This window comes from Phyllobates terribilis, unplaced genomic scaffold (genome assembly GCF_046119375.1).
Source record: "Phyllobates terribilis strain yellow unplaced genomic scaffold, ASM4611937v1 Scaffold_4__5_contigs__length_816908805, whole genome shotgun sequence".
Lineage (NCBI taxonomy): Eukaryota > Metazoa > Chordata > Amphibia > Anura > Dendrobatidae > Phyllobates > Phyllobates terribilis.
This window is the reverse complement of record NW_027362764.1, coordinates 400,333,175-400,361,151: the sequence shown is the minus strand read 5'-3', so window position 1 is coordinate 400,361,151 and position 27,977 is coordinate 400,333,175. Positions and strand designations below refer to the sequence as shown.

General features: G+C 39.9%; 1 protein-coding gene across 1 annotated transcript in view; it reads left to right on the top strand.

The window, feature by feature from the left end:
• GALNT4 (polypeptide N-acetylgalactosaminyltransferase 4) overlaps window positions 1–19,615 on the top strand; it is a 76,940-nt gene extending 57,325 nt beyond the window's left edge. The window contains exons 6-11 of the mRNA XM_073678505.1: window positions 3,683–3,800; window positions 7,422–7,598; window positions 8,992–9,123; window positions 14,079–14,189; window positions 16,778–16,930; window positions 18,549–19,615. Coding sequence (XP_073534606.1) covers window positions 3,683–3,800; window positions 7,422–7,598; window positions 8,992–9,123; window positions 14,079–14,189; window positions 16,778–16,930; window positions 18,549–18,680 — 823 coding nt within the window. The 3' untranslated portion in view covers window positions 18,681–19,615. The remainder of the gene's footprint in view (window positions 1–3,682; window positions 3,801–7,421; window positions 7,599–8,991; window positions 9,124–14,078; window positions 14,190–16,777; window positions 16,931–18,548) is intronic.
• Window positions 19,616–27,977: the final 8,362 nt, after the last annotated feature.

The window sequence follows — 27,977 nt, the reverse complement described above, 5'->3', positions numbered from 1 at the left end:
ATGGTATCGGCCCCTTAAAAGATGATAATAATAATAAGATAATTATAGAGGACAAAGAAAAGGCTGAGATATTAAACAGACACACTTCATCCGGGTTCACCAACAAACAGTCTGTGTTCCAGGGATCTTTCAACAGGGCAAAAATCAAAGTTCACCTCCTAATATAACTAGTTTAACACAAAAGGAAGTACGCCTGCATCTGAACAAATTAAACATTGACAAATCCTCTGGACCAGATGGTATTCATCCACGGATACTGAGGGAATTGGGCTCAGTAATTGATAAACCGCTGTATCTCGTATTCTTAGACTCTCTTGTAACAGGGGTAGTGCCACAGGATTGGAGGATAGCCAATGTGGTACAGATTTTTAAGAAAGGTAAGGTGGATGCAGGTAACTACTGTCCAGTAAGTCTCACATCAGTAGTGTGCAAAGTTTTTGAAGGCATCATAAGAGATGACCTGCAGAGTTACATCACAGAGAATATAATAATAAATGATCATCCGCACGGATTCATGAAAAATAGGTTGTGTCTAACCAACATGTTGGGGTTCTATGAGGAGGTAAATGCAAATCTGGATGTTGGTAATGCGGCTGATGTGATTTATCTGGCAGATGAGGTTTGATGTAGATAAATGTAGAGTAATGCACCTAGGACTGAGTAATCCTATTGCTACATACACATTAAATGGGAGTATACTCGGGATTATAGAACAGGAGAAGGATTTGGGTATTCTGGTTACAAGTAAGTTGAGCAGCAGTACTCAATGTCAAGCAGCAGCCGCAAAAGCAAACCAGATTTTAGGGTGTATAAAAAGAGAAATAAAATCTCTTGTTCCCAACGTATTGTTACCCCTTTTATAGATCACTGGTGAGGCCACATCTAGAATATGGAATCCAGTTTTGGGCTCCACATTTTAAAAAAGATATTCAGAAGTTAGTCAGTTCAAAGGCGGCCACTAGATTATTACAAGGTATGGAAAGACTCTCATATGATGACAGGTTGAAAAAGTTGAGCTTGTTTAGCTTAGAAAAACGACACCTCAGAGGGGATCTCATTTACATGAATAAATATATGTGAGGTCAGTACAAAGGACTAGCACATGACTTATTCCTCCCAAAGACCATACTAAGGACCAGAGGGCACTCATTATGGGTGGAAGAAAGGTGATTCCCGCACCTAAGTAAGCAGATAAGGGTTCTTTACAGTCAATGAAGTCATACTGTGGAATGCCTTACCACAAGAGGTAGTAATGGGAGACACTATAACAGCTTTCTAAAAAGGGCTGGATGATTTCCTTGATACACATAACATTGTGGGCTACAGTTAAATTAGACAAAATATTACACCTATAATAGTACTTTTGATCCAGGGTTCTTGTACTGATCGCTTTTCTCGGGGTCAAGAAGGAATTTTTCCCCGTGATGCAAACTGGCTGAATCTATCCTGGGGTTTTTGCCTTCTACTGGATCAACAGATTTAGGTACAGGGATTTTAGTAATACCATAACAGTAATACAAAAATAAAACTAATTAAAAAATTATAAACTGGTTCATTTGTAATTGTAATAATAAAATAAAAATGGTAGTTCATTTGTGAGGCCTAGTTCCAGTAAGTTAGTGTAGTGTTGGTATGGGGAGTACAATTGGGGGAGGAAGGTTGAACTTGATGGACCTAGGTCTTTATTCAACCTACGTTACTATGTTACTATGTGGAACTTATTATTATTCCAAGATCTATTGATTAAAATGAACTTTTGTTCGTAGGAAAACCCCTTTAACTGAAGTGATGCGTTTGTTCCCAGGTCAATAAAAAGACCCCTGAAAGGTCATATGTTTTTATTCAAATTGATCACTAAGCAACAGATCCACAAGACACGGAAACAAGTTGGAAGCATTTGAATCCCCATTAACTTGTATGACTGAGTGACTGAGTCTGATATGAGAACCCAGATGAGAATCCTGTGAATCTTATGAATCTCAGATTTGGATCCATTGACTTTTCATGAATGTATGAATAGATGCATTCAAGTACCGGAAATGGTCTTTGTGCTGCCCAATAAAAAATAGTTCAATATTTGTAGCAGAAAAAATATCGCAAATACTGAAGTGTTGGCAGGGAAAACTCTCTCCATAAAAAGACGTGCAATTTTGCCTGCGTTTATGATACGTATTTTTTCACCGTTCATTTGGAAGTGTGAAAAACGCAGCAAAACACAGAATTAACAAGCTGCAGATTAGGAACTGCTTCAAATCTGCAAGGAAAAAATCAGCAGCATGTGCATGGGATTTCAGAAACTTAATTGACTTTGCTAATAAATTAAAACGCTGCGTTGTTTTGTCGGGGGAGGGGGGAAATGTAGCAAAAACGTAGCTTGTTGACATATCTTTAATCTTTTCTATTTGAAAGAAAGGTTCACTTATATGCATCATATATAACATGTCTTCAAAACATGTCAGAACATATTTTGGATCATGTTATAGCCCCATTGAAGTGAGTGAATCATTAGAATTTTTCGAAGTTCGACAATGAAAGGGCACAGGCCTTGGAGTACAGTGCTAAACACCACCCCAGGTTGCAATAAACTACCCAAGGAACAGGGCAGGGCGATCCATCCAAAATAAAATCAATAATTTTTATTAATCATCATTATTAAAAACTAATTAAAAAAGCAGAATACTATACAAATGGGAAAACTTAACACCACACAAAATGTATGTAATAATCACCAAATACATAGAATACATGCTAAGTAGTGGAACAGCAAACCGCATCATGTGTTGAAAGTATAGACAAATGCTAAGTATACACCATACCCTATGTCTAAATACATGTACCAGGAGACATAAAAAAGAGGGTGGGTAATCAAATTCTACTTAGTCCATATACTATGCCTCAATCCGTATGAACACTAGTAACACATGGTCACCATAACCAGAAGTAAGAGTCTGTGCAAAGTAATTGAAGTGCCTATAAACATATTACCTGTTGGACACAGTCAAAAGGATATGGTGGTCAGCTTCCCCTTATCCCGACGCGTGTTTCGGGGTAAGGGGAAGCTGACCACCACATCCCAATAAAAATTATTGATTTCATTTTGGATGGATCGCCCTGTTCCTTGGGTGGTTCATTGTAACCTGGGGTGATGTTTAGTAGGTTGTCGGGGGTACCTCTGGGTGCTTTGATTTATGGACGTATCTTGTTGAGCTAACCTTGGAGTACAGTGGCCTGTTTATTTTAGCAATCGGTACAGTTCAGCCCCCTATACCCTTGCATTTTATAGTATGTCGCTTGGCAGAAAGCTAAAGAAAATTCTTATTTCAAGACCATAATGTCATATAACTGCTTCAGTGTCAGAATTCTTCGAATTTGTTAAAAAGTCACCAAACCTAACGCTTGTCCTGTATGCATCCATTTCAGACTGTACAGATGCTGACTGTAGAGCAAACTGGGTTGAGTGTTTCTGTATAGTAGTATAACGTTGTTCCACTTTTCAATGGAATGGTTACAGCCTGACAACTTTTAGTTTTACATATGGTTTTTGGAAAAAGTAATTTATTGAAGCCATATTTCCAAAGCCAATACGCCATATGCCATTCATTTATGTGCATAATTGGGAGTATGTTTTTGTTTGTTGTCTTTCTGTTAATTTGATGTAAATCTTTTGTTTTTATTCTTTTAGGTCTCCAACTATGGCTGGTGGACTGTTTGCTGTTAGCAAAAAATATTTTGAATACCTTGGTACTTATGACATGGGCATGGAAGTCTGGGGTGGTGAAAACTTGGAGCTTTCATTCAGAGTATGTGTATTAATGTAAAAATATTAGTTTTGAGCAAAATGTCATGTATTTAGTCCTCATCGTGTTCTCACCAGACTATGAGTGAACTTGTGGAATGTAGTGTTGTGTGGTATTTTGTGACTTTTGCAATTGAGCACAGGCAGCTTGGAAGATGAGGGGGGATAAGAAGGTTTGCTTTAAAGGAAACATGCCACTTTCTGATTCATACTCCATGAATCCTGTATCTCCTGCATAGCAAACATATGTTTTAATTTGAAATGCTGTATTTCAGAGAAAAACATTGTTGAAAGTGCAGCCAAGATCAAGGCGAATGTCCAGAGATATGTCCCCTGGGTTCTCCCTGCCTGCTCAGTTAGACTGACAAATTTCTCCCTAGTTAGTGGGGACACCTCTTGGACTAGTCACTTCTGTACTAGTTTACTTGTTCCCAGTCGCGCTTTCAGCTACGTTTGTAATGAGGGAGCTGGTCTCAGATTCATGTAGGTGATGGTTCAGACTGCATGAATCATGTGACTGGTTCTCGTGAAACTGTAGTCTAAAATTTATACACAGAACAGGATGACCAAAAAAAATTATCTCAAAACTCTAGGAGCCCAATTCATCCTGGTATCTTCACCTGTTTTCTGGCGTAAACCATATTGAAATGTCAAAAAATCTTTACGCAACTCGAAGTTGTACAAAATTCTTTCGCCCTTTGCCATTTTTACGCCAGTTCTGTAAAAGTGGGTGTAGTTTGGATGCCACTTTAAAGTCGTAAATTATTCCAGAAATGTACTCCAGTATGACATGCAAGTTCACAGCTGTTAGAAGTAGAAAGCCAAGCCGGGGTGAGTGTTTCTTGTGACACAATACGGCATGGCATTCAATGGTGTCGTCCACAAGGGTAGCCTCTCCTAGAGCCCATGTACAAAAAAGCTGCCTACAACTTGTTGGGCCCCAAGCTGAAAAATATGAAGACTACTGGGAATGGATACTCTGAAGTGAGGAAACTAAAATAAATGCTTTTGGAACTGATGGCTTCAAGACTGTATTGTACTGCTCTGTATTGAAAGAAAAGGTGCTACCATCACTCTGTGCCCTTAATAGACGTGCACTTTTTCAACATGACAATGATCCAAAACACACATCTGTTGTATTTGTGAAGAAGAACAAGGTGAAAGTGATCCAGTGGCCAAGTATGTCTCCTGATCTGAACCCAACCGAACATTTATGGGGAATTCTGAAGAGACAAGTTGAGCATCACTCTCTATCCAACAACCAGGCTCTAAAAGAGGTTGTTCTTGAAGAATGGAAAATGATAGATGTTACAATATGTTGCCAACTTGCTCATTTCATGCCTAGAAGACTTGGTGCTGTCCTTTTAAAAATCATGTAGGTCATACAAAATACTAGATGTAGTGGTTACTGATGTGGGTTGCATTCATTTTTTCATCAACTAATTTGAGTAAAACTGAGGTTATTGTAATGAAAGTTATTAACCTTCCATTCATGTTATGGGTTAAAAATGTTCTATGAAACTCAGTAATTTCAAAATTTTGGAAATTGTACTTGTGTTCCGTTATGCTGAGGTATGTATGTGTGTGTATTTAGATAGTTGGAGATATGTATGTATGTATGTATGTATGTATGTATGTGAAAATCCAGTCTGGCCGAAGATTTCATCCATTATAAGTTTGCCATTCACCTCTCCAAACAAACCTATTGTAACACCCTTATCACCTCACTTTCCCATAATCCTAAAAGTCTCCTTTGACACTTTTTTTCAGTCCATGGGCGCAGGCACAGACACTGACCTCAGCACTGACGATCTGGCCAATTGTTTCAAATAAAAAATTGACCATATCCGGCAGGAAATTTTCTCTAAATCCCCTAATACCGTGCACTGTCCTGCAGCTCACACTGCATCTAGCTCACTCTCTGTCTTTGAACCACTCACGGAAGAAGAAAGAAGAAGTGATCAGGCTCTTTGCATCTTCTCGCCCTACTACTTACACCAGTGACCCTATTCCCTCACATCTTCTCCAGTCCCTTTCCCCGGGTGTCGCCACTCCCCTAACTAAAATATTTAAACTCTCTCTCTTTCATCTGGTATCATTCCCTCCTCATTTAAACACTCCAGCATACATCCATTACTTAAAAACCATCCCTCGACCAGAACTGTGCTGCTAACTACAGACCTGTCTCTAATCTTCCTTTCATCTCTAAACTTCTGGAACGCTTGGTCCACTCCCGTCTAATCTGCTATCTCTCAGATAACTCTTCTTGATCTCTCTGCAGCATTCGACACACTGGATCACCAGCTCCTCCTCACTATACTCCGCTATTTCGGCCTCAAGGACACTGCTCTCTCCTGGTTCTCTTCCTATCTCTCTAACCGCTCCTTCACTGTATTTTTTGCTGTCTCCTCTTCCTCTCCCATTCCCCTTATTGTCGGGGTTCCTCCAGGTCCAATCCTAGGTCTCCTCCTTTTCTTCTTGTGCACTGCCCCTATTGGACAAACAATCAATAGATTCGCTTTTCAGTACCATCTCTATGCCGATGACACCCAATTACACATCATCTCCTCACATCGGCCCTGCATTATTACAAAATACCAGTGATTGTCTTTCCACTGTCTCTAACATTATGTCCTCCCTTTAGCTGAAACTGAACCTGTCAAAAACTGAACTCCTTGTGTTTCCTCCCTCCATTAACCTATGCCTGATTTTGCCATTTTTGTGTGTGGCTCCACCATTACTCCCCAGCAGCAAGCCCACTGTCTTGGGTTCATACTTGATTCAGATCTTTCATTCGCACTCTACATCCGAACACTTGCTCGCTCATGTCACCTACACTTCAAAAACACTTTTAGAATTCAACCTTTTCTTACCTTTTGACTCTGCAAAAACTCTTACTGTCGCTTTTATTCATTCTCGTCTGGACTATTGCAACTCTCAACTAATCAGTCTCCCTCTTTCTAAACTCCAATCCATCCTGAATGCAGCAGCCAGGATCATATTCCTTGCCAACGGCTACACCAATGCCTCTACCCTGTGGCAGTCATTGCACTGATTACCCATCCGCTACAGAGTTCAATATATACTTATCACTCTCAGCGACAAAGTGCTCCACAGTTCTGCACCACCCTACATGTCCTCCTTCACCTCAGTCTACCACCCTACCCGTGCCCTCCGTTTTGCTAATGATCTAAGATTAACATCCTCAATAGTCCGAACCTCCCATTCCCATTCCCATCTCCAAGACTTCTTGCATACTGCGCCAATTTTTAGGAACGCACTATCCAGGACACTAAGATTAATTCCCAATACCCACAGTTTTAAGCATGCCCTAAAAACACATTTCTTTAGATTGGCCTATCACCTCCCCTGACTTATCAAACTATTCCTGTTTTTTCCCATACAAAATTTCCTTCCAAATCAGGACCCTCGTATCATCTGTTCACACATGCTCCATGCACTTAAAAGCCCTCTGTGTCTGTACTTGTACACATACTGGTTGGCGACTAGTTCATTTGGCACTATGTGATTACCCTATTTATTTCAGCATTAGAGCATTTTTATTAGAGCATTAATTTGACTTGGCCACATAATATTTATTTCATATACCTTTCGCTCTTTTCAGGTTTGGCAGTGTGGTGGGACTCTTGAGATCCACCCATGTTCCCATGTTGGACATGTTTTTCCCAAAAAAGCCCCTTATGCTAGACCAAATTTTCTACAGAATACCGCTCGTGCTGCAGAAGTGTGGATGGATGGCTATAAGGAGCATTTCTACAACAGAAACCCTCCAGCTAGAAAGGTATGGGTACATTTTTACATGGTTCTCAAATAAATGTGCTCTGCTTCCCCCTTACCCTTGTCACATGTATAAGGAAAAAATACTTTACTGAGTTCACAAGCTGCAGCTTTTTTTGCCAGTAAAACTGGAATTTTATTTTTTATACGATTGTTGAAAATCATGGCAAAACGATGCGTTCAGCGAAAAAGAATGCACCATGACTACAGTGTCGACGCTTGGGCTATGTGCCCACGATGCAGATTTGTAGCCGAAATTTCCTGAGCATTTCTGCATCTCATTGGCAGAAAAAAACGCATGCGGATTTTCCACGCGTTTTTTCAGCATTTTTTTTCAGCGTTTTTACATGCGTTTTTCCAAACGATTTTGAGCATCACTTGGAAAAGGGCTTGACAAGTTGGTCACATAATATAAATCCATGCAACTGGCATGGATTTATATTGTGTGACCAACTTAGAGGAAATTTCTATTTCAAATGCTGCATCTAAAAAGTAAAAAAAGAATTAAAAAGTAAAAATAAATAAATAAATAAAAAAACAACTAATATTCACCTCTCCGGCGGCCCCCGGTCTTCTCCCGGCCGCGTCCTCTCTCCTCGGCGTCCTGCAGCGTACTGGCAGGACCTGCGGTGATGTCATTTAGTCAGCTGATGGACACACAACCGCTGACTTCAGGTCCTGCCAGTACACCGCAGGACGCCGAGGAGAGAGGACGCAGCCGGGGTGGAGACTGGGGGCCGCCGGAGAGGTGTGTATGAATAATTTTTTTTTTTTTTTTTTTACTTTATTATTCTTTTTACTTGTAGGTACGATGGTACCTGGGTTCGAGGAGAGTCTCCTCTTCTCCAGACCCGGGTACCATCCGCGCATTGAACCGCATAACATCCGCATGTATACATGCGAATATGATGCGGTTCAATGCAAGTCAATGGGCGCAATTTCGCCGTGAAATTGCGCCCAAATTGGTTGTGCTGCGGATTTTTCCGCAATGATAATCCGCAGCGGAAATTTCCGCAGCATGTGCACAGCACATGCGGATTATCATTGGGATACATCCCAGACCTCTTAACAAGCGATTTTAATGCGTTTATTCGGCGGAATCCGCATCCGCATCGTGGGCACTCAGCATTAGGATTGCTTCCGCTTAATGTCAAATATGTAATCCTTTGTTTGCAAATGAGGCAAAATCCTTAATGCGTTTGTGCTAACAAGCTCCACTACTTCATACAATTCTTCTCAGTGCCACTTTACTAAATCTCATTCTAACATTGATCTAAAAACAAATTTTCCATTTAACATTGACCTCTGTAATACACAGTAAAAAATAAATGGCACAGTAAATTTACTGTAGCTTACAGGATTATTATTATTTTTTTTTTATTTTTATTTTATACTAGGAAAAATACGGAGATATTTCTGATCGAAAATTACTTCGAGACAGATTGCAGTGCTCGAATTTTGATTGGTACCTGAGAAATGTTTTTCCAGATTTACACGTGCCAGAAGATCGTCCTGGCTGGCATGGGGCGGTAGGTATACTCTTTGATATTATGATGCCCTATTCTGTGCTGTTTATAAGATTTATGAGTAAGTTACAAAGTGGGCCCCACCTGGTAAATAGAAATCAACCCATTGCACCTGGTAAATAGAAATCAACCCATTGCATATATAGCAAACTAGTAAAAGGAAAAGAAAAAGAATATCTGTTTCAAATACAGACGTGTGAATTTGACCTAACTGGCCACATTTCCAGTATATTATCACAATATCCCAAACTTAGTTTTTTAGTCATTAAAATTTCCACAATTCCCAACAAAATTTGCCTTTTTTGTTTTAAAAACACTGCTAATATAAATCTTATAAACTAGTAAAAGGAAAAGAAAAAGAATATGCAGCACAAAGGGGATCTCTATGGAAAAATATACACTGCTCAAAAAAATAAAGGGAACGCTCAAATAACACATCATAGATCTGAATGAATTAAATATTCTCATTGAATACTTTGTTCTGTACAAAGTTGAATGTGCTGACAACAAAATCACACAAAAATCATCAATGGAAATCAAATTTATTGACCAATGGAGGCCTGGATTTGGAGTCACCCCCAGAATTAAAGTGGAAAAACACACTACAGGCTGATCCAACTTTGATGTAATGTCCTTAAAACAAGTCAAAATGAGGCTCCGTATTGTGTGTGGCCTCCACGTGCCTGTATGACCTCCCTACAATGCCTGGGCATGCTCCTGATGAGGTTGCAGATGGGCTCCTGTGGGATCTCATCCCAGACCTGATTAAAGCATCCGCCAACTCCTGGACAGTCTGTGGTGCAACGTGACGGTGGATGGAGCGAGACATGATGTCCCAGATGTGCTCAATCGGATTCAGGTCTGGGGAAAGGGCGGGCCAGTCCATAGCTTCAATGCCTTCATCTTGCAGGAACTGCTGACACACTCCAGCCACATGAAGTCTGGCATTGTCCTGCATTAGGAGGAACCCACGGCCGACCGCACCCGCATATGGTCTCACAAGGGGTCTAAGGATCTCACCTCTGTACCTAATGGCAGTCAGGCTACCTCTGGCGAGCACATGGAGGGCTGTGCGGCCCTCCAAAGAAATGCCACCACACACTATTACTGACCCACTGCCAAACCCCCCACGTCTCCTGGTGTACTGGCCTGTCTCCTGGTAGCGCCTCCAGCCTCTGGACACTACACTGACAGACACAGCAAACCTTCTTGCCACAGCTCGCATCGATGTGCCATCCTGGATGAGCTGCACTACCTGAGCAACTTCTGTGGGTTGTAGAGTCCGCCTCATGCTACCACGAGTGTGAAAGCACAACCAACATTCAAAAGTGACCAAAACATCAGCCAGAAAGCATTGGTACTAAGGTGTGGTCTGTGCTCCCCACCTGCAGAACCAGGTATGAAAATACAGAAAAATCTTTAAATGAGAAGGTGTGTCCAAACTTTTGGTCTGTACTATTATCATATATATATAACTATGAAAATTGTACATTCACACTGAAGGCATCAAAACTATGAATTAAGACATGTGGAATTATATACTTAACAAAAAAGTGTGAATCAACTGAAAATATGTCTTATATTCTAGGTTCTTCAAAGTAGCCACCTTTTGCTTTGATGACTGCGTTGCACACTCTTGGCATTCTCTTTATGAGCTTCAAGAGGTAGTCACGGGAAATGGTCTTCCAACAATCTTGAAGGAGTTCCCAGAGATGCTTAGCACTTGTTGGCCCTTTTGCCTTCACTCTGCGGTCCAGCTCACCCCAAACCATCTCCATTGGGTTCAGGTCTGGTGACTGTGGAGGCCAGGTCATCTGGTGTAGCACCCCATCACTCTCCTTCTTGGTCAAATTGCCCTTACACAGCCTGGAGGTGTGTTTGGGGTCATTGTCCTGTTGAAAAATAAATGATGGTCCAACTAAACGCAAACCGGATGGAATAGCATGCCGCTGCAAGATGCTGTGGTAGCCATGCTGTTTCAGTATGCCTTCAATTTTGAATAAATCCCCAACAGTGTCACCAGCAAAGCACCCCTACACCATCACACCTCCTCCTCCATGCTTCACGGTGGGAACCAGGCATGTAGAGTCCATCCGTTCACCTTTTCTGCGTCGCACAAAGACATGGTGGTTGGAACCAAAGATCTCAAATTTGGACTCACCAGACCAAAGCACAGATTTCCACTGGTCTAATGTCCATTCCTTGTGTTCTTTAGCCCAAACAAGTCTCTTCTGCTTGTTGCCTGTCCTTAGCAGTGGTTTCGTAGCAGCTATTTTACCATGAAGGCCTGCTGCACAAAGTCTCTTCTTAACAGTTGTTGTAGAGATGTGTCTGCTGCTAGAACTCTGTGTGGCATTGACCTGGTCTCTAACCTGAGCTGCGATTTCTGAGGCTGGTGACAAGGTTAAACTTATCCTCAGAAGCAGAGGTGACTCTTGGTCTTCCTTTCCTGGGGCGGTCCTCTTGTAAGCCAGTTTCTTTGTAGCACTTGATGGTTTTTGCAACTGCACTTTGGGACACTTTCAAAGTTTTCCCAATTTTTCGCACTGACTGACCTTCATTTCTTAAAGTAATGATGGCCACTTGTTTTTCTTTACTTAGCTGCTTTTTTCTTGCCATAATACAAATTCTAACAGTCTATTCAGTAGGACTATCAGTTGTGCATCCACCAGACTTCTGCACAACACAACTGATGGTCCCAACCCCATTTATAAGGCAAGAAATCCCACTTATTAAACCTGACAGGGCACACCTGTGAAGTGAAAACCATTTCCGGTGACTACCTCTTGAAGCTCATCAACAGAATGCCAAGAGTGTGCAAAGCAGTCATCAAAGCAAAAGGTGGCTACTTTGAAGAACCAAGAATATAAGACATATTTTCAGTTGTTTCACACTTTTTTGTTAAGTATATAATTCCACATGTGTTAATTCATAGTTTTGATGCCTTCAGTGTGAATGTACAATTTTCATAGTCATGAAAATACAGAAAAATCTTTAAATGAGGCGGTGTGTCCAAACTTTTGGTCTGTACTGTGTATATATATATATATATATATATATATATATATATATATATATATATATATATATATATATAATATAATATAATATAATATAATATAATATAATATAATATAATATAATATAATATAATATAATATAATATAATATATTATTACATTACACACACACACACACACACACACACTGCTCAAAAAAATAAAGGGAACACTTAAACAACAGAATATAACTCCAGGTAAATCAAACTTCTGTGAAATCAAACTGAAGGTCAATTTTATAGCTTCTCAAATCAGCCAAACTTTTTTCAGATGGGCTAACATACTTGTGCAAGAGTTTTCTAGGGTTTTCTAAATATCCATTAGCCTTCTAACACAGTTGGCAAACACAATGTACCATTAAAACACTGGAGTGGTGGTTGTTGGAAATGGGCCTCTATACACCTATATAGATATTGCAATAAAAACAAGACGTTTGCAGCTAGATTAGTCATTTACCACATTATCAATGTATAGAGTGTATTTCTGATTCATTTAATGTTAGCTTCATTGAAAAAAAATGTGCTTTACTTTCAAAAATAATGACATTTCTAAATGACCCCCAAACGTTTGAACGGTAGTGTGTATGTGTGTGTATGTGTGTGTGTGTTATTAATACATGACAGACCAAAAACAGCAATTAAAAACATTTCAAGACCCAAAAGTGATGCAAACTTGTCATATAGCTTATAATGGAGCTATGACACCCCAAACCACCATGTGACACACAGTCAGCAAGTTCAGATTTGGAAGCAACCTAGTTAAGAAATACTTAATGCCATGATCACACAAAATACCTAACCATGATAAGACAATATTTAATAAAATATAGCACAAAACCCATTGTACTGACACATGCCCAAGTAAGTGTACATTCAGAACAATAGTCCTAAGGCAAGATGTGAGTATGTCACAGAAAAAAATGTTAGTGCTAAGAAAGAGTATATCAATATAGCAGCAGCGCTCAATCAGCAAAGAGTGCTGCTAAAAATGGAGGTAACAAAACACAGCAAAAAAATGATCAGGCAAGATATACAGGGCCTGTGCCAACAATGAAGATAGATGGGTGGATAGGCTTCTCCCCCCTATCTAGCATTCTCACTTGTCATAGGCATGGGATTATGTGTAAAAAGATCATAAGACAGATCTTTCTACGGTCACTCTGATATAGTAATAATAATGAGGTTACCTCCATGCCATCTTTTTTTCCCCAAACTAAGCAACCCCAATTGTGATAACCCATCTTAGAATACTGTGTACAATGTGCGCAATTACAAACAGGTAATTGGTAATATACAGTACCAGGTGTGACTTGTATAGAGGCTTCACTATGATCTTGTCATTCACTTATTTAAAGGGGTTATCTGGCACTATTTTATTTTTTTTCTTATGGGCCTAGGTAGTTGCTAAGTCTCTGCCTGACACCGATCTATGCTGACTCAGAGCGGTCACGGACCACTCCTGAGGCTTCCGGCTCCATCCCAACGACAGAGCAGCTGCTTCTCTTTGCTCTGCTGTGTTGACTGGGCATGGCTGCTGATGTCATGCTAATTGACATCAGGCTCCCCACTGCTTAACTGCGGGGAGCCAGCTATCAATCAGCATGACGTCTGTGGTAATGCCCGATGACAAAGCATCCCGTAAGAGAAAGAGCTGCTCTGTTGACGCGAAGCAGGTCAAGCCCCATGAGAAAAAATATACAATAATCCCAGACAACCCCTTTAAATTCTTTGCATACTTTTATGTGGCATGGTAGTGGCTGCACGACACTTGTTGATGAGTTAAATTTACTTTCTCCTAATATATCCCTCAGTCTGTTTCTTTGTTGGTTATACCAAGAGTTAATGCATATGTTAAATGTAAAGATTTCATTTAAAATGTAAAATTAAATGTATTCTTCAGATCCGCAGCATGGGCATTCCATCCGAGTGTTTAGATTACAATGCACCAGATCATAACCCCACTGGAGCTCACCTCTCACTCTTTGGATGTCATGGACAAGGGGGCAATCAGGTATATTTCTGTTATGTACAGCAAACTTATCAAATTGCTAATATGTAGAGCGTGATGGGGTGGTAGTGTAAAAGGAGTAAGTGGTGTGTTACACATGAAGGGAGATGCAGCTTTATATGATAGGGATGTTAAAAAATAATAGTGAATGCTTTAGTTATCCATCTACTTACTTTTATATTTAAGTTTACTTCATACTTACCAATGGAATTGCTTTGATTTATGAAATTGTATTGATAAGAGCAGAATACAGCATGACCGCAACACATTTTCAGATAGCTACAAAGGTGTCTTGTAAGAAAAAGGGGGCATGACTTTGAAGCTACCAGTGTACATTAGTTTTGTGTGTTAATTTGTGCATGGTCTTCTGTAAATTTCTGACCCCAATAAAAAGTATTGTAGCTGCACTGTTTCCAACATACGCTATCTTTGGGAATATGGTGCTTGCTACACTGCATTTACCTACTGGTTAACCAGGTATATGTTTGTATTAGTGAAGGGACTAAAGTATGTTTGTTGGCTGTCAGAACTGTACAGTGTGTGCCGAATTATTAGGCAAATGAGTATTTTGATCACATGATACTTTTTATATATGTTGTCCTACTCCAAGCTGCATAGGCTTGAGAGCCAACTACCAATTAAGTAAATCTGGTGATGTGCATCTCTGTAATGAGGAGAGGAGTTGACTAATGACATCAACACCCTATATAAGGTGTGCTTAATTATTAGGCAACTTCCTTTCCTTTGGCAAAATGGGTCAGAAGAGAGATTTGACGGGCTCTGAAAAGTCCAAAATTGTGAGAGGTCTTGCAGAAGGATGCAGCAGTCTTGAAATTTCCAAACTTTTGAAGCGTGATCACCGAACAATCAAGCCAGATTTCAGAGCTGCAACGTTACTGGAGTATCAAAAAGCACAAGGTGTGCGATACTCGGGGACATGGCCAAGGTAAGGAAGGCTGAAAAACGACCACGTTTGAACAAGAAACATAAGATAAAACGTCAAGAATGTGCCAAGAAATATCTTAAGACTGATTTTTCAAAGGTTTTATGGACTGATGAAATGAGAGTGACTCTTGATGGGCCAGAGGCTGGATCAGTAAAGGGCAGAGAGCTCCACTCCGACTCAGACACCAGGAAGGTGGAGGTGGGGTACTGGTATGGGCTGGTATCATCAAAGATGAACTTGTGGGACCTTTTAGGGTTGAGGATGGAGTGAAGCTCAACCCCCAGACCTACTGCCAGTTTCTGGAAGACAACTTCTTCAAGCAGTGGTACAGGAAGAAGTCGGTATCATTCAAGAAAAACATGATTTTCATGCAGGACAATGCTCCATCACATGCATCCAACTACTCCACAGCGTGGCTGGCCAGTAAAGGTCTAAAAGAAGAAAAAATAATGACATGGCCCCCTTGTTCACATGATCTGAACCCCATAGAGAACCTGTGGTCCATTATAAAATGTGAGATCTACAGGGAGGGAAAACAGTACACCTCTCGGAACAGTGTTTGGGAGGCTGTGGTGGCTGCTGCACGCAATGTTGATCGAAAACAGATCAAGCAACTGTCAGAATCTATGGATGGAAGGCTGTTGAATGTCATCATAAAGAAAGGTGGCTATATTGATCACTAATTTTTTTGGTTTTTGTTTTTGCATGTCAGAAATGTTTATTTCTAAATTTTGTGCACTGATATTGGTTTACCTGGTGAAAATAAACAAGTGAGATGGAATTATATTTGGTTTTTATTAAGTTGCCTAATAATTCTGCACAGTAATAGTTACCTGCACAAACAGATATCCTCCTAAGATAGCCAAATTTTAAAAAAAAAAACACTCCAACTTCCAAAAATATTAAGCTTGGATATTTGAGTCTTTTCGGTTGATTGAGAACATAGTTGTTGATCAATAATAAAAATAATCCTCTAAAATACAACTTGCCTAATAATTCTGCACACAGTGTACAGTACCCTTTTGTCCTTGTTCGCCTCCATAGATACATGTCGTCATTCACATTGGGTGGTAGATATAGTTAGAATAACTATAGACTTATGTGTACCCTTAGTAGTCATGCTGTTCCCCTCATTGCATTCTAGAAGGGTTGCTTTGGCTGGGTGGATGCTTGTTGGACAGCCATGCTGTGCCGCAGCAGCAATGTTTATACAAGGTTCTATTCACACAGTACCACACATATACACAGCTTGTATATGAGGGTATCGCAGTTTGGCCTTATATACTCCAATGGAGCTGCATATTAATGCCCAAAGCAACCAATGGGCAATGATATTTTAGGAAGAAAGCATACATGTAACCCATTGACCAATCTCAATATTTATATATAATATATTATTATATTAATTGAATATATTGAAATGTCAAAGAAATGAATGGCTAAGGGTTTGTTATGGTTCTATAACTAGCAAGGAATTACGTTATTTACTGGTTTATATATAGTCAGGCTATAGATCCGGTTCGTCTTAATGGCTATGGGAAAATCAAGCAGGTTTGCTAACAATCTTTCTTTGTCAGGATAATTGCATTTTCCGTGTTACACTGCAGTGCAGCTTATGACGTGTACATGTATCATTTTTCTTCAGTTTTTTGAATACACAACAAAACGTGAGATTCGTTTCAATTCAGTCACTGAACTATGTGCAGAGGTCCCAGAACTCCAGACTTATGTTGGGATGAAACACTGTCCTAAAGATGGTAGCATTATGCCTCAAAATATTATCTGGGAGTTTCGACTTGTAAGTACGACTAATAATTCTGTTTATATACGAGTCTTCTGTAGTATCTGTATTAATGAGCATAGCCAGCTGCTGTTTGCTTAGTCTTATATTTTAATGTAACATTTCATTCCACTTTATTTTACACACACTTTTAAAATCTTTCTTTTGTGTTCCATTACATTCTAGCTGAGCAATATTTTACTGAATCAACAGCATTGTTACTAAGCAAGCTGCAGTAATGTGCATTTCACTGCAGCCCCCTGGATTCATGGCTGGAGTTATTATTGTCTATTTTTTTCTGTGCTGCATTTTGGTAAATGTTTTTTTTTTTTTTTTTTCTTCCTATGATTGGTCAATATGGTATGCAAATGAGCTTTTCAAATCTCATATGGTAACATGGGGCCTACCGTGTGGCTAAAAGTCACTATTCTGAACTGTTTACTGTTCATACAAGCCTGGATTTAAAGAAGTCATGACTCATAAGATTACGATTTTATTTTCTAAGTACCAAATGTTCAATTTTGGTGATGTAATGTAACAAGGGAGCCACAGTTTCCTGTTCTAAAAGGGAGTCTGTCACCACCATAACTGAAATTAAACCATTTCTACATTCTTATAGGGGACTTAAAGTAAATCTGTACCACAAATGTTTTTACATAAAAAAATAAATAAAAAAATTAATAACTTGTAAATGAGGGTTTCAGTGCACTCCTGTGTGGAATCCTCAGCCTCTCATATACTGACATTGCAGGAGCAGAGAGCTCACACCATATCCATGTGTGCGGGCAGCCTCTGATCCCCGTGTTGTGTCTGCAGTGGCCGCCTTGTGCACCATTGCTCCTGCAGTATCAGTACTTGCACGGCTGAGGATTCAGTACAGGCAGCGCTCTTCGGGTGCTGTCAATCATCACAAGCAGTGGGACAGAGGATGGTAACTGAGTGGGCATAATGGTGCACTGAGCACTTGCCTATTCTAAAGGTGCACAAAAGCCCCCTCATTTACTTATGTAATAAAGCTGCTTTTAAATGAAATAATTAAAAAATCAGACTTGAGGTACAGGTTCTCTTTTTTTTTTAAGGGCCAAGTTTTCTATATGAAAGTATAAATGGTATCATTTCAGTTTGGGGTGTGACAGGGTCCTTTTTAATTGTGTTTGGTGTTCTCTAATGGAACCTGTTAGATGATTCATCCAAACCCTGGGCAGCATGATTCACAGTCTGGCTGCATGATTATTTTCTCTGAAACGCATTTACATGTAAGATGTAAGCTGATGCATACAAAATAGCAAACCTTATGTAACCCCAGATGCAAGTACAACACCCACATTTCTGTCAGTAAAAGTTTTCGGCTGTTTTCACGTGTGACATTTGTGGCCTGAATATGATTCCCAATGTCTAGACCGCTTGCAGGTCCATTTACCCAAACTCAAACGCCTCTTGCACATGTATCAGTCTTTTGAGCTCAGGTCAGGAGACCCGCGGCCTGTCCAAACATCGTGCTATGTATTCACACTGTGAATGTCAGACGTATGAAGTCGGACTTCTTGTAAGTGTATGAAGAGCATAATGGTAGCCAGGCACAGCATATTTGTACCTGAACAATGACCCTGTCCACATCTTTTGTTTTTCTGTACAGGATGGAACAATATATCATCCTAACTCGGACAAATGTCTTAGCTCATATCGTACATCAGAAGGCCGCGGAGATGTGCAGATGCAGCCTTGTAACAGCTTGGAAAAGAATCAACTTTGGAAGTTTGAAAGGTAGAGGAAAATGGCTGCAAAAGGGACTGAATAGAGATTTCTCCCGTTACACAAGAAGCTCCAAGCCCAGAAGATTTAATGTCACAAAAGCAGATTAGCTTGACTGGACTAATGTTTACCCAACTGCATCTCGGCAGAAAACCTTACCAGCATTTAACAATACTCCATATTCTAAAGTGCCTTGGTACACAATGGTACATAACATAATTGTTCATCACATGTTTATTTATTAGTGAATTATGCTCCGTTTTAGAAAGGATTTGGTGTATTAGAGGATGGAGATACACATCTGCACCCAGTGCCACGTATTCATATCATGTGAAACTGTGCAACATCACCCGTGTGTCATTGCCAGGCACTTGAACAATGCAATTCTGCAGCTGAAACAAACAAGGATTTGAGTTCCCTATAGAAAAGCTGCTGGAAATTGGTAATTAGTACGTTGCTATTTGGGAAGAACAAATACTGTAGAGTTGTTTCTAGATATCAAAAGATATAGAGGTTCTTGCTCTTTTTATTAACTTGTCAGACTGGTCTTTCAGATGATCTAAGGTTCTGATATCATTGTGTAGATGAGCCCTAAGACAGATCAAAAGGTTCAGCAGAGGACAGCGTCTCCTGTGGATCACTTACTATGGGAATCTTACTTTTTGTTATCCACAAGAAGACTTTTGGTAATATTTCCCACCTGCATCTGTCTTCAGAATAGGGGGGTCCTGATCACTTGTCCCGACTGGTTCCAAGCAATTGCGATGTGCCATAAATGTGTGTCTTGAGACAACCCCTTCTTTTAAAGATGAAATGGGTCCCACACAAGTTGAAGAATAGAGGGAGCTTTCCCAAACCACTTCCCGAATGCAGTATGTGAATCTGGCAAAGCACTCCGAGAATGGCATACTTTGCAACAAACTTGTCCTTCATGTCAAAATTTGAGAAAACTTGTACAACTCATGATTTTCCTATTTCTTTCCAGGATTTGAAAATTTTTATGTGAGAATTGTGATTTTGGGCTAGAAAAAGTAATTTTGTAAACGGTACTTGTAAAACTATTTTTTTACTATGTCCAGATGGTTCCACCCAGTTTCTCGTACCCTCCAGTATAAAATACTGTCCATGTAACGGTACCTACTTTCTATGCAACCAGGTGTGTGTGAATACAGGTATATATTATGCACAGGTTTCAGGAAAATCTGATGCTAATCTATTTCATTTTATTTTTAATTATTCTTTGTGTGAATGGTGCTGTAGCTCTCAGGCTGTGTTCACATTCTTCTGGCCGTATGGTGTCTAGGGTTGTGCCTCAGTGCGACCGAAAACCACACCAAATTGTAGATTGGCATGGTTTGAAAATAACTGCACCAGCATGCAAGTTAGTTATGGTCACTCAATGAACGGGCATTTTACTGCATAACTGCTTGGTCAAAGCAATTGGCAAACCATGATGATCTCCATGCTAATGCAGTTATTGGCCACTTCTGGTCATGATACGGCCGGGACGTGTTATCACAGCCTTAAAGGGAATGTATCATCAGTAAATGTAACTATTGTTTAAATTAGGTTGTGTTAAATGTATTTTTAAAATGATTTTTGTCAACTTGTGTTGTAAGCTTTTCCTGAAAGAACAGGAAGTAAGGGCTTTTGGAATTTTCTTTTTTATCTTATGGTACTCGACATTTATTGCACCAAATTCATCGAAATGACACATGTGGTTTGTGAATTTTGCACAAACTTTTTTTCTGTCTTAAACTTTAGAGCAAAAAGTCACAAAAAATTTCTCTAAACTTCTGGTTGTACATAAAAATCACTCCAGGGAGGACTGGAGTACAGTGCAACTAATTTTGTGACTTTGTGAAAAGTTACAAATGGTGCATCAGGCGACAACATCTGGAAATCCTAAATCAAGCCCACAGTGGTGAATTGAAAAAAAAAAAAGCACAAGAGAACACATAAAATAGATTTAACGCACAAATAGAAAGATGAATTTGGTGAGAAAAACAAAGCGCAAAACACCAAGGACTCGACAAAACAGGCAAAACTGCAATAATTAATTGGACAATTAGAGTCTAGAAAAGTCCCAGTGGCCAGTGTGAAATTTGCAAGATTGCCATTTTTTTGTCTTTTTATATTGTAATATGACAAAAAAAGGCAAAATGGTTTTAAATATCAATGTAACACAAAAACGTAATTTAACCAATAGGTAGTTTTCTGATGATAAACTCCCATTTAAAGGGAACAAGTCTGCTCACCAAGCCCTCTTAAGCCACCACCATCACTTTATATAAGTCTTTTCCTGGATTATAATAAGGTCCTTTATGAGCCATACACTTATTTCTAAATCTGAAAAAGCAAGTTATAAATCTGGCTTGTGGTATCCAAATCATCCAGGACTAGTCCAGCAGAGGGTTGATTTCTCCAGACTAGTCCTGCCTCAGGTCTTGTTATCACACCCCCATTGGGCGTGATTAACCTTCACCACTCAGGTGACGTCACCTTCAGGGCTCTCACTACAACTCTCACACATCAGCACAATGTTCATGCCCAGGTGGGTATTAGTGACACCAATCCTGCTTCACTGTGGCAGGCTGCAAAGCGGAATTGGCATCACTATTGCCTACCTAGACATGCACAGTGCTCTGATGAAGCATTATTGTGCATGACCAGGAAGGCAGAACATTGCGTTCATACGGAGAGTTGCTGAGCCCTGATGGTGATGTCGCCTGTGTAGTAGATGTTATGCATCCCTTGACATTATTACAAGGTCTGAGGCAGGACTAGTCTGGGGAAAGCAACGCTCCGACAGACTAGTCCTGGATGAATTCAATACAATTAACGGGATTTTCAGACTTAGAGATAAGTGTATGGCTCATAAAGGACCTTCTTCTAATTCATGAATGGGTTTATATAAAGTTATGGTGGTGGTTTAGGAGGGGCTGGGGAGCAGACAGGCTCCCTATTAATGCTTTTACTTGCATTATATTGATCTCTACTGAAAAAGGTGTCTTCCACTCAACTAATTTATGGATCCAACGTAGAAGTGGTTTGCTCTTTGAGGCTTGAATGCGAGGTGATTAAATGTTTACCAGAGGTTTATATAAACCCCTTTTTTTTTTGTCTGCTGCATTTGTTTTATGAACAGTACTGCATATTAAAAGCTAGCTAATAGAAGAATTGTATAGAATTAATTTTGGTTTTAAACTACTGATTTATAAATGGTATAATTGATTCAATGTTCTCACTTATATGAAAAGATTAATTTAAATTTCTTATTAAAGATGAAAAAATTTTTTGTTGGGAAATGAAACAAAAAAAAAAACTCTTTTTCTAACAAATTGAAGTGTGTTCTCATTCTTTATTTTATTTTTTTTTTCAATTGCTTCATGTTCTTAAGCCTAAAGAGGTTATCCATAATATAAGTGGAGAGCTTCTGCTCCAAAATCTTCTCAAAAAGCTCAGTGTGAACATACCCACAAAGAGTATTTGGCTGTTGCAGACTATCTGTCTGCAGCATTTCTGCACCAATTAGTTAAATTGGGGTACTTGCACTTTATTCTGCTGCATTTTCTTACATTTTTGACACTCTTGTTTTTGTGTCTTTCTGGTATACCATGTTTAAAGTAATGCTGCTTTCTTTTGCATATTTACCTGTATTTGGCAAAACTTTATTGATACATCCACATGTGAATTACATGCGTTTAGTGCGTTTCTGCAGTGGGAAGGCACTAAATGCAAGTGCATTTATTTTACCTGCTGATTTTCTGCATCTAATGCTGCACAGTGGACATTTCTGTAAATCCCATTCACTTTGCTGGAACTGTGAGATGCTATTTTTTTACACAGAGGAAATATGCAGTGTCAAATACTCATTGTGTGAACTAAACCTTAGAAATAGTCCTCTTACACAGTAGTCAGAGCTCTGTTTTTACTTAAAAATACTATTTTTCAGGAGTTGATAAAAAAAACAAAAACAATTCTAATCAGGTTGTGGAATTTGACTGGATCATCCTACTCTTTATTGCCCTGTTAAAGGTTGTAATTTTAAGGCCACGGTCACATGACCGTAGGTTCTCTCATCCGAGAGAATCGGGTCGAGTATGCTAATGACACTCTGATCAGAGTTTGATCCAAATGTCAGCATAATGTGATCTGATTCTTTCAGATGCAAGAATCTGAGCACACTGTGAGGAGAAGATGGACAAAATTTCTCCATTGTCACGCACTGTGTAGGAAAGACTAAATGCAACACGAAGGAATGAGGGGACGATAGCCCAAATGCTAGGGAAAGGGGGAGTGGAGACCCCTAGGCAGATCTAATATCACCCTACCTGTCCTATCGTCCCTGTATAGGTTCCGCTCCTATCGCTGAACAGGAAACCTAATCCCTGTATATCCCTAGAACTAGGCCCTAGATGGGGAGGGGGGGTGAGAACTGGTCAGTCCCCACTACAAACTAAAGACAACAAGGGAGACAAACAACGGGGGGGAAACTTAGCTTGAACAGACACCAGCGAGAGAACACCAAACGTCCTCCAAGGGTACCAGAGAAGAAGCTAGCCGACTGCTATTGCTCCAAGCTTTTACAAAGGAAAATGAGAATATCACCGGTGACTCCCTGAAGCAGACTGAAAGTTTATAAACACCCAGACCAGGGTGAGTCAATCAGAGCAGGAGGGAGGTTGCCGCTGGGTTCAAAAGTAAGAAGGCCAAACGCAGTGACCTTCTGCAGCTAGATCCAGGGCAACTGTCTGTTACATCTGACACACCCGTGACATGTGGTCAGCACTGCCCCATTTCATATCATCGATTAAAATAATTGGATAGCACTCGTCAGATTAATACGGTGGTGTGAGCGAGCCCTAAGACAGATATTAATATTCTCAAAGCTCCTCTCGGTCTGTGGTTTTATGACCTTTAGAACATGGAAGCAAGCGGAGATCCGGTTACAGCAGTTGCCTGTTCAGACCAGAGCGCTCACACACCACCTCTAAAAAGTAATTGTTTGGACCTAGACCATAGATTGCATCCTTTATACCAATGCCAAACCTACATGACCATTTTGCTAACCCTACTTTGATTCACTGGGGCAACTAGTCCAGTCACCTTTTTCCCCTACAGTCAGCTCATTCTAATGGATTTGCTTGGATTTGTAGCCCACTAATCTGAAAGTGAGATAGCAGAGGTACAATCTTTTCCTGACGGATTCTGTACAAATCTGTGTTATTTGACATGCTCTATCAGATGCCATGGGCGCAGAGGTATTCTCCATAGGAGGAAATATATTTGCACAACTCACAGTTGAGTCATCCATATTGCAACACATAGAGACTACACAGCTCTGTACTAAAATCTCATTGAGCTCAAAACAAAAAAGTAGGCCACTTCATAAAGGTATTTCTTAAAAGTCCCTATCCTATGGTGGCACAAATCTGTAAATGTCCTCATGCTTTACCCCAGCTGTTCAGCAGAAGGTTTCTTGCTGCTCTTTTGAACAGTAACTGAATGCGCAGAATGTCCTGTACCTGAGCACGTGCTAAAAACGTTCAGCGACTTTTCTACATCTGTGAAGACGAGGATTCGCTGGTAAGAGTAGAGAATGCAATCACATGGTTAATCCACCGCCGCCATCTTGCGCCCCATAGAGGCAGAGACAGTGGCTTGGCCTTGTTTGCACAATGTGTACGTTGGCACCATGGGGTACGGTATGAGGCCGCATAGAGATTTATGACCCACAACAGTTTAGGTCTTTGAGAGAAAATAGTTTATAAAGTGTCACCTTTAAGTGCTACACAAGGGAAAATGGAGTGTGACTAAGTGACAAAGTACAGCGCACAGCTATAGACATGGATCCTAAATACAGCAGGTGCTGAAATCCATGGTCCTATAGTGTACTTCTGTATGTCTCTGATTTTACAAAGGGACGCACATGGGGTATTCTCATGTATAATTACAGACTTTTGTTATAATCACATTCTGTATTGGGAATGCATTCTCCCCTTAAAGCAATATTACGCTGGGAGAATTTGGTGCGGAGGCAGTCATGGAGCTATGGTTTTTGTGTGGCATTGGTTGTCACCGTCATCCTATGTCCCAGACAATTAACAATAATTGGACTAGAAATACTGTCCGATATGTCATAAATTACCGTACAGATGCAAATTGTCAGAAACAAAACTCCCAGTAAGTTACAAGTATGTGATAAATAAAGGATGTTTTCCCTGAGCCTATGTCCTCACTATGTTTTTGTATAAGGCTGCATTCACATGCAACAGTCATGCATATCATGAAAACGCAGCTGCCATGGGCCGCTGTAGACTTTCCACTGTTGACCTGTGTAATCATTTCATCTGGTAGGGAAACGGCTGTTTTGTAGCCGATAGTAAAGGCCATGTGACTTTGCGGGTGAAATAGCTACCTCTTTTTAATATTAAGTGATTGCGCAGGGAAAGCAGTGGAAAGAACACAGGGATACAGGACTGCTGCGTTATGATGTCGCCGCATGTGAACTAGAGGGGTATTCCCATCTCCAAGATCCTACCCAATTTGTAGTAGGTGTAATAATAATATCAGCAAATACCTCCAATTAGAAATGTAGTATAGTTCTTCGGATTTGCTATGTCATTTTACCCATATAGGTCATAGCAGTAGCTTGGGTATCCATGGTTAGAACCACTAACAACTAGCTGTCACTATATGAGTGGAGTGGTCGTAACCATGGATACCTAAGCTACTGCAATGCCCTGTACATAGGATAGCGACATAGCAATTCAGAAGAACTATACTACACTTCTAATTGGCAGTATTTGCTAATATTATTATTATTACACCTACTACATATTGGGATAGGATCTCAGAGATGGGAATACCCCTTTAAGGCTAGGTTCACACTTGTGTCGGAGTCTTCATTAGGTTGCAGTTCCATCATTTTTACCTGGAAAAAATTACATGTAATATTTTTTTCCGTTGGAACGCCGGCCACCCAAAAGGAAACCAAATTATAGTCTATTATAGTCTATGGAGTCCCTTTGTCACCACTTGTGTTCATAACAGGACATACAGTTAGGTCCATATATATTTGGACAGAGACAACATTTTTCTAATTTTGGTTCTAGACATTACCACAATGAATTTTAAACAAAACAATTCAGATGCAGTTGAAGTTCGGACTTTCAGCTTTCATTTGAGGGTATCCACATTAAAATTGGATGAAGGGTTTAGGAGTTTCAGCTCCTTAACATGTGCCACCCTGTTTTTAAAGGGACCAAAAGTAATTGGACAGATTAAATAATTGTAAATAAAATCTTCATTTCTAGTACTTGGTTGAACACCCTTTGTTGGCAATGACTGCCTGAAGTCTTGTACTCATGGACATCATAAGACGCTGTGTTTCCTCCTTTTTGATGCTCTGCCAGGCATTCACTGCGGTGGTTTTCAGTTGCTGTTTGTGGGCCTGTCTGTCTGTCTTTAACAAGTGAAATGCATGCTCAATTGGGTTGAGATCAGGTGACTGACTTGGCCATTCAAGAATATTCCACTTCTTTGCTTTAATAAACTCCTGGGTTGCTTTGGCTTTATGTTTTGGGTCATTGTCCATCTGTAGTATGAAACGATGACCAATCAGTTTGGCTGCATTTGACTGGATCTGAGCACACAGTATGGCTCTGAATACATCAGAATTCATTCGGCTGCTTCTGTCCTGTGTCACATCATCAATAAACACTAGTGACCCAGTGCCACTGGCAGCCATGCATGCCTAAGCCATCACACTGCCTCCACCGTGTTTTACAGATGATGTGGTATGCTTTGGATCATGAGCTGTACCACGCCTTCGCCATACTTTTCTCTTTCCATCATTTTGGTAGAGGTTGATCTTGGTTTCATCTGTCCAAAGAATGTTCTTCCAGAACTGTACTGGCTTTTTTTGATGTTTTTTAGCAAAGTCCAGTCTAGCCTTTTTATTCTAGATGCTTAGGAGTGGCTTGCACCGTGCAGTGAACCCTCTATAGTTACTTTCATGCAGTCTTCTCTTTATGGTAGATTTGGATATTGATACGCCTACCTCCTGGAGAGTGTTGTTCACTTGGTTGGCTGTTGTGAAGGGATTTCTCTTCACCATGGAGATTATTCTGCTATCATCCACCACTGTTGTCTTCCGTGGGCGCCCAGGTCTTTTTGCATTGATGAGTTCACCAGTGCTTTCTTTCTTTCTCAGGATGTACCAAACTGTAGATTTTTCCACTCCTAATATTGTAGCAATTTCTCGGATGTGTTTTTTCTGTTTTTGCAGCTTAACCACTTCGCGCCAGAGCCTGTTTTTGCCTTCGTGACCAGGCCAATTTTTTCAATTCTGACCACTGTCACTTTATGAAGTAATTACTCTGGAACCCTTCAACGGATTCCCCTGATTCTGAGATTGTTTTTTCGTGACATATTGTACTTCATGATAGTGGTAAAATTTCTTCGATATAACTTGCGTTTATTTGTGAAAAAATCAGAAATTTGGTGAAAATTTAGAAAATTTTGCAATTTTCAAACTTTGAATTTTCATGTCCTTAAATCTGAGAGATATGTCACACAAAATAGTTAATAAATAACATTTCCCACATGTCTACTTTACATCACAATTTTGGAACAAAATTTTTTTTTGTTAGGAAGCTATAAGGGTTAAAAGTTGACCAGCGATTTCTCATTTTTCCAACAAAATTTACAAAAAAAATTTTTTTAGAGACCACATCTTATTTGAAGTGACTTTGAGGGGCCTTTATGACAGAAAATACCCAAAAGTGACACCATTCTAAAAACTGCACCCCTCAAGGTGCTCAAAACCACATTCAAGAAGTTTATTAACCCTTCAGGTGTTTCACAGGAATTTCTGGAATGTGGAAGAAAACAATGAACATTTAACTTTTTTTCACAAAAATGTTACTTTAGACCCAATTTTTTTATTTTCACAAGGGTAACAGGAAAAAATGGACTACACAATTTGTAGTGCAATTTCTCATGAGCGCGCTGATATCCCATATGTGAGGGAAAACCACTGTTTGGACGCACTGCAGGGTTCGGAAGGGAAGGAGCACCATTAGACTTTTTGAATGTAAAATTTGTTTGAATAATTAGCGGACGCCATGTTGCGTTTGGAGAGCTCCTGATGTGCCTAAACAGTGGAAACCCCCCCACAAGTGACACCATTTTGGAAACTAGACCCCTTAGGGAACTTATCTAGATGTGTGGTGAGCACCTTGAACCCCAAGGTGCTTCACAGAAGTTTATAATATTGAGCTGTAAAAATAAAATTTTCACATTTTTC